The sequence below is a fragment of the Arachis hypogaea genome, chromosome 6 (genome assembly GCF_003086295.3).
Source record: "Arachis hypogaea cultivar Tifrunner chromosome 6, arahy.Tifrunner.gnm2.J5K5, whole genome shotgun sequence".
Lineage (NCBI taxonomy): Eukaryota > Viridiplantae > Streptophyta > Magnoliopsida > Fabales > Fabaceae > Arachis > Arachis hypogaea.
Genome location: NC_092041.1, coordinates 108,158,881 through 108,172,886, shown reverse-complemented (window position 1 = coordinate 108,172,886; position 14,006 = coordinate 108,158,881). Strand labels below are relative to the sequence as shown.

The following is a 14,006-nucleotide window of genomic DNA, read 5'->3' as shown; positions in this document are numbered from 1 at the left end:
TAATTAAGATGTTATAAGTTATAACGGATTATATTAAGTCATTTAATCAAATATATTAGATTACTTAATATTTTTAATTAAAAATATTAGAAAATTATTAAAATGTATTATTTTTAATTATTAGTTAATTATTAATGTTTAAAAATATAAGATAAAATATATTGTTAGATTATTAAACTAAAAGAACTAAATTAAAAGAATTGAATTGATGGTTAAGTAATGGACAAAAGTAATAAATTTTTATGTTCACTTAATATTTTTTAATTATTATATTTTTTATAAAAATATCTTTATGAATAATTATCTAGTAAAAAAGATTAAAAGTATTTAGTTGTATATTTTGTGTTAAATTTTTGTAGTAAAATAATTAATTTTTAATAAACATAACAAATTAATTATTATTTTATTTTATATTTTCAGTTGCATTTTAACTATAAAATAAACACATTCTATATTCTTATAGTAACTAATTTGTAACTATAATTTTTATATCTAGATAGCATATAGTTGTCCGTTAGTAGTTAATATGGAGAGGTAGGAAAAGTTGGCTGAAATAATAGTTTTCTGTTTCAAAAATATATTTGGCATGTATTTAGATAATTTTTTAGTTAATGACTTTAGAAGTTAGTTATTTTTGTTGGCCATTCAATTCTCTTCACAATTGTGTTGACAAACTTTTATTCTTTTAGAAAGTTTTTAAGCATATTGATACATAAGTGTTTTAGTAAATTTTAATAGTTGATTTTAATTATATATATTATATATATTTTTTATAATTAAAATTAACGATTAAAATTATTGAAATATTAATGTATTAATACAGTTAAAAAATTTTCTACTTTTTAAATTAATTCAGTAATAAAACACTTTTTTGTTTCTTTAATAAATATCACTTCACAAAAACGGTAGATCACACTCAAAAAATGTGGTGATTTATACAATGCATGTTAAGTAATATTTTAAAAAATTAAAAAATATTTTATCAACTATACAGGTTGTCCAAAAAATACGGTGATACAGATTTAAAAACAGTATAACTAAGTATTTTTTAAATAAATCTTTAAAAAGATTAATCAAAGACTAAATTTTTTGAAAGACAAATAATATTTTTTGTTTAAAATTTGACCGAACCACTATGGTTATTCAACACTCTTTTTATAACTAATTAACACAGCACTGTCTTTTTTTTTTTTGTGTTACTCATCAAGTACGTACTTTATCAAAAGTTTGAGTTAAAAAATTACTCTCTTTAATTTGAGTTTTTCAAACTACTTTGTAAGAAATGGATTCATTTTTTTAGATATTGGACAAGTTTTGGTATAATATTACAAAATAAATTTTTATCATATACATTGAAGCCAAAAGCAGCTGGTATATTTTTTTGGATGATATTAATTATACCATACCATATGTGTAATGTGTTATTGTACAAAAGTACAAAACATATGAATATGTCAATTTTTTTAAGAGTTTACATAGCACATTTATGATAGAAATGTGTCATATCACTAAATCTCAGTTTTTGAATAATGGTTTTATTAAATTTTTGTGTTATTTTTATTTGTTGTTTTATTTTATTTTTTTTAAAAAAAGAATAATTGACCATTCGTACCCATGATAGTTCAGAACGCTGACAAATGTACCCATCGTAGAAGGAAACTGACTTTGTAACCATGAGAGATGGGTTCCGTGTGACAAAAATAGCCTGGCTTGGGTTGGCACCTGCTTCGGGTTTGTATAGTCCTACATGGCAATCCGAACCTCGCAAAGCCCAATCCACGTGGAATTTAACATTAAACAATTTAACTTTGAAGAGAAATTCGCGGGACGTTGACTATGCCCTAGCAGAGAACAACTTTCTGTTTCCTAGCCGGAGAAGACGCCGGGAACACTCCGAAACCATCACCCTGAAGCTACGGCTTTCAACGTTGTCATTCGCAAGTTGGGAAAGGCATTTGGAGCAGTACAGAGCCATCAAAACGAGAACGTGGTAGAGGAACTTGCAAGGAATAGGCAGCGGAGCTCGAACCCTGGGATTTCGTCGCCGACGGTGTAGAGGTCACCCCCTTTGCTCGGCAGAGAGCTGAGGTATGTCATTGCCTATGTTAATTTATTTCAAATGTCACTGAGACTAGTTGGACAGATTACATTACCATATGAAATTGTGGCTGAGAGTTGGTAAATTAGTTGATTAATTGATTTAGGGTTTCTGTTAGGTGTTGAAGTAGTTGATTTATGGTTTGTGTTAGGGTTAGTAAAATCCACTGTTATCTTAGAATGTGTTGGTTTATTTCAGTTTCAGGAATGGCCACCATCCATATAACACTGTGTATTAATCATAGAGGAAGGTTTGAGAGAGGGCCGTGTAGGAAGCTTACTTATGTTGGTGGTGAAGTCACGGAGATAGAGAGGGTTAATGTTGATACCTTGAATGGTTTTTTCGTATCTGATTTGGTGAAGGATATAGGATATACATCTGTTTCTAAATTGTTCTGGCTGGAACCTGGGAAAGGGCTTGATGATGGGTTGAGGGAGATCAAGGTTGACATGGACATAGTTAGGATGTATGAGGCAGCTGTGAAGAACAGTAAGAGAGTTAATGTTTATACAGAGCATCCGGTGGATGAGCCTGTGTTAGTAGAGGAGAACAACATGACTCCATCAAAGAGGAGAGTAAAGTGGTGTGCTAAAAGGGTTCCAACTCCGAAAAAGAGTCCCAAAAGAAGGTTGATAGTAGTGGAAGATGAGGATGATGCTGATATTGTAAGTAATCTGCAAGTTGGGATGGATGACCGAAAAAGGAGTGAGGCACAGAGCAGGGAAGGGGCCTATGAAGCACATACACAGGCTGGTTTGGATGCCCAAAAAGAGGACAATATCACTATGGAAGAGGAGACAGCAGACCCACAACTCTCAGGATCTGTTGAGGCAGGACAGGTTTCTCAGCCTCCCCCAACACCTGGCATACCAGATAAACCACCATCAAGTCAGTCCCAACCTTCCCAGCTACCTATTGAACAAGATCAGCAACCAACATACCCTGCTTGTTTAGACTCAGTCCCTGCTTCTGAACCCAATGTCTCTGCATCTCTTGAACCAGAACAAATAACCCAATACACCCCTCATCCATATGGGAATCCACTCTCACAATCAACCCCTCAGACAGTCCCACCCTCTGACACCAATAGGACTCCCCAGAATGATCAGAGCAATCCTTCAGAGGAGGTTCAGGGAAGGCCAAAGGTGAATAAGAGGAGATCAACTAGGAGGCCCCCCTACAGGCCAGTCTTTCATTCCAAACCCCGATCCAGACAAGCCTCCAACCTTCTACGTCCCCGTTGATGATGATGATTTCTCTGATGAAAATCCTGGTCATCATTGCTATGAATCAGAGGAATTGCATAGCATAGCAAGTGACGACGATACCGAACAAACTCCAGTTTTTCCTCAGAGCAATCCTGATGCTCCAGTTAACCAGGTTCGGTTGGAGGTTGGGATGGAGTTTGAAACTCTAAGCCACTTCAGGAAGGCTGTCAGAAAGTTTAATATCAATATTGGAAGGAGCATATTCTTTGCTCGATGTGATTCTACAAGATCGAAGGCTATATGCTATGATGAGGAGTGTCCTTGGCAAATATACTGTGCCAAGAGAACATTTTCAGCAAGTTTTCAGGTAAAGACATTCGTAAATGAACATACATGTAGTAGGGACAATCGATGCAAGTCAGCAGATGGAAAGTGGGTCATAGATGAGTTGGAGGAGAGGATTCGAGTGCAGCCAAACTTGACAGTTAGAGAGGCTGACCAGTACTTCAGATCCGAGTATGATGTACTAATCAATGAAAGGAAAATTTATAGATCTATGAAGAAAGCAAAAGAGCGGATTGAAGGTTCTGAGATTGCACAATATGCACGACTTCGTGATTATGGTAACCAGATACTGAAGACTAATCCAGGTTCGACAGTAAGGATCCAAACGAATCCCATGCCTGATTCAAATCCAGTTTTTCTGAGGATCTATGTTTGCTTTGAAGCGTGCAAGAAGGGGTTTGTCGGAGGATGTCGACCTTTTATAGGTTTGGATGGGACCTTCATTAGAGGATACTATGGGGGGCAGTTGCTGACTGCAATAGGACAGGATGCAAATAATCATATCTATCCTATTGCCTACGCAGTTGTTGAATCAGAGAACAAAGAAAGTTGGAAGTGGTTTTTGGAGATACTCCAGGAGGATGTGGGAGATTTTCAAGCTAATGGGTTTAACTTCATGTCAAATATGCAAAAGGTACTTGTGCAAATTTACTTATAAGAATGTATGGCTGATTCAAGTGTTTAGTGACTTTGATGTTTTCTCTTAATGGTAAGGTATGGCTGATTATTTGTTTTATCTCTGGTTTAGGTATGTATTAGAAGTTATTTGTAATCTCATTGCTTACTCATTAGTAGCTTACTGCTGAAAACTTTAGCGGAATGAGACTAATATTGATGTGTTTGGATTGTTGGATTAGCTAAATAGTCACCGAGACATATGATTTATTATTGGAATCTGGTTTACTTTTACTTATGTATGGTTTGTACTGAGACTGTTACTGGGAATTTGGCATCTGGTTTAGGATGATAAACAACTCTGTTTTGCTTTGAGACTGATATTGGAGTGCTGGGAAATTGTCTAGCTAAATACTGAAATCTGTTTCTGGTTTGTTTGAAATCTGAGCACTGTTTACTTAAATGAATTACTGTAGGGACTAATCCCAGCCATACAAGAGACTTACCCAAATGCCAACCATAGATTCTGTGCAATGCATATATGGCAAAACTTTCGCAAGAAATGGAGTGACTTGCAGCTGAAAATGTGCATGTGGTCTTGTGCCAAGGCAACCACAACACAAGACTTCAATGCTGCCATGGAGAGACTGAAAAGCATCAATGTTGGAGCTTGGGAGTACTTGCATAAGATTAGTCCTAAACAATGGAGCAGAGCTCATTTCAGTGAATACCCTAAGTTGGACAACTACACCAACAACAACTGTGAGGTGTTTAATGCCAAGGTTAAGAATATGAGGGGTAAGCCGATAATTACAATGTTGGAGGAAGTCAGGTGCTACGTAATGAGGATTATGGCTAGAAACAAAAAAGCTTTGGTTGGGTACAATGGAAGACTAGCACCAACCCAACAAAGCAGATTAGAGAGGGAAAAGCGAGAGAGCAACAAATGGATGCCTCTGCCTACTGGAGATGACGCAGGTAATGTGTATGAGGTGCATTGTTTGCCAACGAAGGTAAGTGTGGATCTTGGCAAAGGTACATGCAGCTGTCGACTATGGCAAATCACAGGTTTACCATGTAGACATGCATGTGCTGCACTGGCTTACCACAACAGAAGGCCAGAAGAATATGCCCACAACTGGCTCACCATGGGTGCATACAACGCAGCCTATCAGATTACTATGCGTCCAGTTCCAAGCCAGGAGTACTGGGAGCACGATGTTGATACCCTCCCTATTCTGCCACCACGGTATAGAAAACCAATTGGTCGACCTACACTCAAGAGAGACAAGAGAAATGATGGCCCTAAGGAGAAGAGTGACCCTCATAGAACAACTAGGAGGATTGGGACTATTATCTGCAAGTATTGCCTCCAGGTATGGTAAATCAATTAGAGTTGACATTCTGTCCTGTTCTATAGTTAATGATAAATGTGATTACTAGTTCAAATTATGACTAATACGTTTATCATTAGGCTGGTCACAATAAGAGAAGTTGTAAAAAGCGGAAGGAAGCTGCAGGTGTAGGGAGTTCTACCCCACAGCACCAGCGGATGATGAGGATGAGGATTTACTGGCTGAGATGTACTATGAGGAGACCTTGGAAGCTGCACAGGCTGAACAGGAGGCCACTGAAGAAGGAAACAAATCTGCAAGAACCAACACTCAACAAGTAAGTGCATTGTTTTAATCATTTAACTAAGCTGCCTAGCAAACCTTGTGTGATAATAACTGACTTGTTCAATTGTTTGCAGCAGCCTCACGCAATGCCTCCCCCACCAACTGCACAGTCACAGCCACAGCCAACCAATGCAACAACCAGAAAACAAGTTAAAAGGAGAAGTGTTAAATGCCCGCCTCCGACCGGACAAAGACAGCAGCCAAGTACACCACCTGCCAACCAGCCAGCAACAACTCCCTCCACACACAACTCTCAAACTACACCACATCCACTACAAGGTGCTAGTGCAGGAACAAGCAGCCGGTTCATGCAGTTCATGCCCACACCTGGAGTTGTGACTCCAACAGCTACAGGTCCAGGTACATCTGATAGAGGGAGAGGTCAAGGTAGAGGCCGAGGCAGGATACGGGGATCAAGCGGAGGAAGAAATGGTTTATCAAGCGGGAGTAGTAACTCCACCCCAATATCATAGACTAATACTGCAAAATTGGAATCTGGCTTTTTTGTTGTTTTTAGGTTACACTTATGAGATACATAACTCTTGTGCTTTCTGGTGCATATTGTTCCTATTGCTTAGTTCTGACTTAGTAAAGCTTTTTTTGAGGGTGTAAATTCAGTGGCCACTACTTGGCTTTTTTGTCTAATATCAGAATGTTTGGAACCTCCAGCATCCATATATATATAATGAACAATTTACTTGTTAAGGCAGTTATATCCTAGCCATCTTTTGCCTCTTTCTGATATCACTATTGTTATTGTTACAACATTTTTGTCATCCAATTTGTTCCTTACTCATATATTGAAAAGCAAAATTATCAGGTTGGTAATTTTCAGCTTACTGTTTGATCCTTAATGTTATCAGAATCAATTTAGATTGCATCAACAAGTTCAAACATTGTGTATCTACATCAATGTATCAGATGAAAAGCAAACCAGTATAGATTAGGAACAATCCATATTATGCCAATATCATTCAAAAATTTTAACTATGACAGAACAAAGACCTCTCTTTTTACAAGTCTTATGGTTTCATGACCAAATACAACTCACAAAACAGACAAAATGCTACCCCCTAGTGCAACAGTCATAATCATCACTCTAATTCCCCTAATTTCACCCCTAATTTCAGCCCTAAATTTGTCTATCTTCTTAGCCATAACTGAGGATGCTTGTAGATTTTCTCCCCCTGAATTCAGAGTCAATCCATCATCAGGTGTTGCATAACAATGCTCGAACTTCCTCTTGGCTAAACATCTTGCCACGCCCTCCCATCCTTGTTCGAGTTCATCCACCCAAACAAAGTATCTACAATCTCTTGTCTAAGAGAAAAAAAATCCCAAATTTGTCAACTAAAACTCAGAAATCGTTGTCTAACCTCAACAACAACAGCAGCTGTCCCTTACCGCCCATAGAGGACATCTGATGAACCATCTGTTAGGGTTCGTAATCGTTCCAGACTCCATCAACACAACATCTCTCCCACAGAAACATTTGCCGTCGAGCTTCTTCTCCTTCATCTTCTTCGAACTTGAAGAACTGCTGCGAGTTCCAAAATTTCCATTTGAGTTAAATCTGCGTGATGCCATCACTGGGGTTCTGAGATCACTCTGGGGTATGGTTCGAATTGCAACAAATTTTTAGATTTGGGGTTATGGTTCGAGTTGGGGAAGAGAGCTTGCTAGGGTTTTTATTTCAACCATTACCTACGTATACAACGTTCAGCTCCACGTGGATTGGGCTTTGCGAGGTTCGGATTGCCATGTAGGACTATACAAACCCGAAACAGCTGCCAACCCAAGCCAGGCTATTTTTGTCACACGGAGCCCATCTCTCATGGTTACAAAGTCAGTTTCCTTCTACGATGGGTACATTTGTCAGCGTTCTGAACTATCATGGGTACAAATGGTCAATTATTCTTAAAAAAATTTGTCATACTTATCTTTTCCTAATTTAGTTATGCTTATCTTTCTCGAATAGAATCATCTAGAGATTTTCGTTATTTTATCTTATTTTAAAATTCAAAATCAGTTTAGTAATTAGTATAAATAAATAGCATGGTTCTCCCATATACAAAAACAACACAATAAAAAATTCATAATTTTATTATGGTATCAGAGTCATGATATCTTCCTTAAGGAAGATATATAAGTTATCATCTTTTCGGTGAGAAATCACCATGCTTCTTTTTTTTCAATCCCTTCCATAATGAATAATCAATTTTCTAATTTAGTCCAAAATCCAATTTATTCCTATTACATCCATCCAAGTGAAAATCCTATCTCAAATTTAGTTTCTCCTATTCTAATAGAAAACAACTACCATTCATGGAATAGAGCATTCACCATGGCCATAATTTCCAAAAATAAATATGAATTTCGTACCGGCAGTTCCATTTGCGCTTCTTTTCCGTAATTCCGTCTGCGCTTCATTCCCGCAGTTCCGTTTGCGCCTTCTTTCGGAAGTTCCGTCTGCGCCTTCTTCCTGCAATTCTGCCTGCGTCTTCTTCTGGCAGTTCTGTCTGCACTTTCTTCCAATAGTTTCGTCTGCGTTTTTTTCGACAGTTCTATTTGCATTCTGTTTCAACAGTTCCATCTACACTCTTACCGCGCTTTACGCCCCCTCTGAAGATCACTCTTATCACGCTCTACGCGCCCTCTGACGATCAATCTTATCACGCTCTACACGCACTCTGAAGATTGCTGCTTGCTCTTTCTCCCTCAAACACAGCATCTCCTTCAATGTTTCTGCATCACTTTCATCTTTTATTTTCTTACCCTTCTGAGTCCAATAGACCCAAAATTATGGCACTCTACACGCCCTCTATCATCGCGCTCTACGCGCCCTCTCTTATCGCGCACTACACACTTTCTAAAGATCACTGCTTGCTCTCTCTCCCTCAAGCACGACATCTCTTTCTATGTTTCTACATCACTGCGCAACACTCGTCTTCCTCAACTATTTCATCAGAATTTATCCAAGCTGTAGATTATTGACATCTTCCATCCACCAGCTTGTAGGGGCATATTAAATTCTTGTGCTATTTTTATTTGTTATCTTATCTTTCTCTTTCAAAAATAAATTTGTTATGCTTATCTTTTTCTAAATTAGTTATACTTATCTTTTTCTAACAGAATCATTTAGAGATTCAGGTTGTTTTATCTTATTTTAAAATTCAAAATCAGTTTAGTAATTAACATAAATAAGTAGTATTGTTATCCCATGTACAACAACAACACAACAATCAACATACAAAAAAAAATAAATAAATAAAAATAACACAATAATTTAATAAACTTTTTTGTCATTGCTCATGTTGTGAAATTTTCATGAATTGAATCTTATGAAGCATCTCAAATCATGATTTTTCTATGAATAAATGAGAATGTAAATAAATTATATTTATATAAAGAAAATTGAGTTGTTCAAACATATATATGCTTACACTATATTTTGGCACTTCTTTTTTTGTCATTTTTTGTAAGGAAAAAAAAAGGTTAATAGGTAACAAAATCACTAGATACACCTCAATTCACATGAAATACAGAGAAAGACAAACTAAATACACCGCTATTATTTCTCGATTATATTACATAATGTAGATTCAAAAAGATATGCACCTCAATCAAACATTCATAAAATTACACCAAAAGTACTACAATAAGATTCTATGGTTAGTTATAAGAAAAAGAAGACAAAAACACTAAGTGCACCTCAATTCACATGAAATACAACGAAAGACAAATCAAATTTACCGAAATATAAACCAAATACACTGCTATTATTTTTTTATTATATCATGCAATGTGAAGTCAAAAAGACATGCAACTCAATGAAATATGCATAAAATAGTACTAGAAGCATTACAACAAAATTCTATGGGTAGTTATAACAAATTTATAAACAAAATTCCTAAAAAATAGACTAAAACAGATGTAAATTACTCAAATATATACAAAATAACGTCAGAAGCACACAAGAACAATATTCTATTGTCTAGTTACAATATAAAGAGGACAACAGTACCAAGTATACTTCAATTCACATGAAATACACCGAAAAGTAAACCAAATATACTGAAACACAAACCAAATACACTACTATTATTATTTGATTACATCATATAATGTTAAGTCAAAAAGACATGTAACTCAATCAAACATGCATAAAATGATACCAAAAATACTACAACAAAATTCTATGGGTTATTACAACAAATCTATAAACAAAATTCCTAAAAAATGGACAAAACATATGCAAATCACTCAAATATGTACAAAATAACATCATTAGTACAATAACAATATTTTGTTGTCTAGTTACAGCATAAAGAGGACAACAACAACAATACACCTCAATTCACATGAAATATACCAAAAGTTGTTACTCATTGCTATACACAAACTCAGTTCGAAACATGCAAACACTTAAACATGCACAAAAACACATTTAAATCTCTCAATAGCTGTAAATATAGGTTAAACTATACGACAAACACTGCGTAAATATTTTTACATCGACCTAACATAGTTATTACCAAATGAAGCGTATAATGAGGACAATAATACGTACTTCAACGCAATAACAAAAAATGAATCAATTAAATAAACAGAAATATGATTATGTAGTGTTTTGCGATCGAAATGAGAAAGTGAAAATTGAGAAAACTGGATGATTAGTGAACAGTGCCTTCAATAATTTTTTGTGTTCTTTTTCTGTGTTTTTTGGTGAAGATTTTGAATTTAGTTTTGAATTTTTTTTTTATTTTTTGCGATGATTTTAAGAGATTGTGAGCCTAATTTGAATTTTGAACGTTGTGGTTTTGATCGAGAGAAAAAAACTATTTTCATAATGATGTTTACACTATTTAATTATTAACATGCACTCTAATTTAAGGTTAATTTTTGTTGAATCTGAGCCAAATTAATTAGACTTAATTATTAAAATAATTTGTATGTACAGTAGAATTAATTTTTTATTTTAAGATCAGATAGAGTTTTTCAAACTCAGATCCTCTTTCTCCTCTTTATCGGCATTGATGACGAGATTTTCGACAAAATCCTACCATTCTAGTCTGAATATTTGAGGAAGTTAAGGATTCTAAAGTTAGGGTTCAATAAAAATATTGAAAATATACCAACTTCAATTACATTACTTGAGAGTTTGGTGAGATTTAAATTTAATTGTTAAATGCTAATAAGTAATAACTTAAAGATTCTGTACATGGTTTCTTAGAAAAAATTAGAATAAATAGAGAAAAAATATATAAATAATGAAAGTGATAGTGCAAAAAATAAAAATAATTTTAAAATTTAAAATAATTTTTTAATTTTTAAATATTTTTATCATATGTAATTTATTTTTTATAAATAAAAAATTATTTTTTATGAATAATTTTATTAATATTTTAAATATTTATTGAAATAATAGTCTTTTCTTTTTTTCAAAAGCCTTTGAAATATGAAAAAGTTTTTTATTAAATAATAAATAAATAATAAGAGGAAGATTGTACTTTTAGACAGAAACTAAAAAAGGACGACAGACGAGTAGTGATTTTAGCCCTCCAAAATTTTAAAAAATTATGCTTATATATAAAATATGTGTTTAAAAAAATAAAAATATTATATGATTCAATAATTTAATATATATTATTTTTATTGTATAATAGATTTATACTTCAATTATTTAGTACTAATATTTTTTATTTGACAAATTTAATATCATATCTTTAAATCTTTGTATTTTTTAAATTAATTTTTATATAATAATCTTCATATTTCTTTTTAAAAAAATTATTTATCTTTTAATATTAACGTATTTAATATTCATATTATTATATAAAATATTAATAATAACTTACATAATTATGTTTTGGTAATCATACTGTATATTTTAGATGTTTTTTATAAAAATACTCATTTATTTTTAAATTTACATTGTTAAAACAAATTATAAAATTATTCTATAAAATTACTGTGTCTTTTATGTAATTAACAGTTTATAATTTACTTTTAATATTTAAAAAAAATTAATTTTAATTAATAAGATATATAATAACTTTTTAATTAAACACACTATAAATTATTAATATTTTATAATTTCATAATGTGTTATTGATGTTGTTATATTTTTTTATATAGCTATGATGTTAAAAATTAAATTGTGAACAAAAATTTATAATTTTTAATATATATATATAACCTTTTGATAAATCAATTTAATAATTATATGTTACTTAAATTATTTTATAGAATGAAAAAATATAATAAAAAATAATTAAAAAATTTGTCTAAAATTTAACTCTTTCCTATTAAAATGTTTGGATCTCTCTCTATTTCTAGATAACCATGCCAGATTGACATTTTACGTCGTTATCCAAATACCAGAGTCCAAACCCGATGGACGATGGTTTATCCTATTTTAGTATTTTAAATCGAATGACAAGATTTTTTTGGGTTCTTGGACGGCAACCAGAAAAAATAAAGAAATAATAATAAGATAAAAACAAAATATTTTAAAACTAATAGAATAAGATATTAATTTAATATTTATATATTAACTGTAGTTACCATGTTAACATGGTAAATTAGTAAGAATTTCTCATATGTAATAAGCATCTTCGGAAGTACATAACCGACAGAAGAAAGAAAATGGTGTGTTTATTAGTAAGGAAAAAAATTTAATACAGTTGGTTAATTGGTGATATTTAAAAAATTGAGATTATGAGTGATTTACGGAAATGAGTTTAATTTTAATATATACATAATATATAATATTTTATAAAATTATCCAATCTAATTATATTTGTTTTTTAATGACTATTTAAATAGTTAATATAAAAAATAATTATTTTTAATTATATAGCATTACATAATTAAAAGAACCTATAAAATTATTTTATACTAATTTTATAAAATTAAACTTAAAAAAAAGGGGAATAACCGAATAAGAGAAATCATTCGCAACAAATTGCGATGTTTTTCTTATTTTTAAAAAGCAAATTTGTTTAGACGAATTGTCTTTTTTATAATTAAAAGATAAATATATCTCTAATTTTTTTATCTGTAAATATTTAAGTTTGGACACATTGATCATTGGATCTAATTTGTCTCATTTTAAAAATTCTTTCACGTACGTGTGCATTTGTATCAATCAGGTTATGTTTGATTTTTTTATTGGACCTGACAGATCAAGTGAACATGAAGGATCAATATATATAGATTTTGAAAGGAAATAGATCCTCTCTATTTTTTTTAACATTTGAAAAAATAAAGTGTGATCTCTCATCTTTAATTCTATAAGTGAAACCAAAATTAAATAGGAGAGAGAATAATGAAGGGTGATCTTACACTAGACATTATCGAGTTTTTTTTTTTACGGGAGAGAATCCCGATTTTAAAATGGTAAAAGACTTAAATATATTTTTAAATGATTGAAAATTTAAATGTCCACCGATTAAAAGATCAATAACTTATTTGTCTTTTTATCTATTAATTTTTTAAAATACAATAATTCACAAGAACGAATGCGAATGTTCGTTTTTAAATTTTCAATCTTTTGAAATGCATTTTGCTAGAAAACAAATTGCTATTTTCAATTTTTAATTTTTAAAGAAAAACAATTCGCGAGAAACAAATGATAGGATGGAAGTTCTTGTGGAATTCCCATATCAACCATATCTTGATAAATAACAAAATTACACTATTTTTATGTAACTCACCTCACACATTATCATGTTAAAATTATGAAAAATGTGTTCAGTAAGAGGGGTGCATGGTGTGGTCCATTTGCTCAATTTAGCCACTGGCATGTTACATGTGTGTGGTTGAAAATAGGGCTTCCCGTTGTTTGCATTTCAGAATCAGAATTGACTTATATCTATCAACGTGGCACACAATCTCATCACCTACATTGTTTCGGTGCTGATGTTTCATTCTTATGGATTGCTATTGAAAATTACAAAGATATAATATATTGGAAAATGTTTATAATATTAAGGAAAAACAAATGAATTGTTTTTCTGTCCTAATTTGTACAAATTTTCGAAGAAGAAAGCCGTGCAG

The 14,006-nt window shown here is 32.4% G+C and overlaps 1 protein-coding gene across 2 annotated transcripts; it reads left to right on the top strand.

Moving 5' to 3' along the window:
• Window positions 1-5,746: 5,746 nt before the first annotated feature.
• LOC140173381 (uncharacterized) lies at window positions 5,747-6,607 on the top strand. Of its 2 annotated transcripts, none has more exons than XM_072196475.1 (2): window positions 5,747-5,937; window positions 6,023-6,607. In XM_072196475.1, exons 1-2 carry the CDS (start codon window positions 5,848-5,850, stop codon window positions 6,416-6,418), a joined length of 486 nt encoding a protein of 161 aa, XP_072052576.1. In that variant the 5' UTR covers window positions 5,747-5,847; the 3' UTR covers window positions 6,419-6,607. The 2 variants fall into 2 exon arrangements, with proteins under 2 accessions (XP_072052576.1, XP_072052575.1); XM_072196474.1 differs by having other exon boundaries at window positions 6,020-6,607.
• Window positions 6,608-14,006: the final 7,399 nt, after the last annotated feature.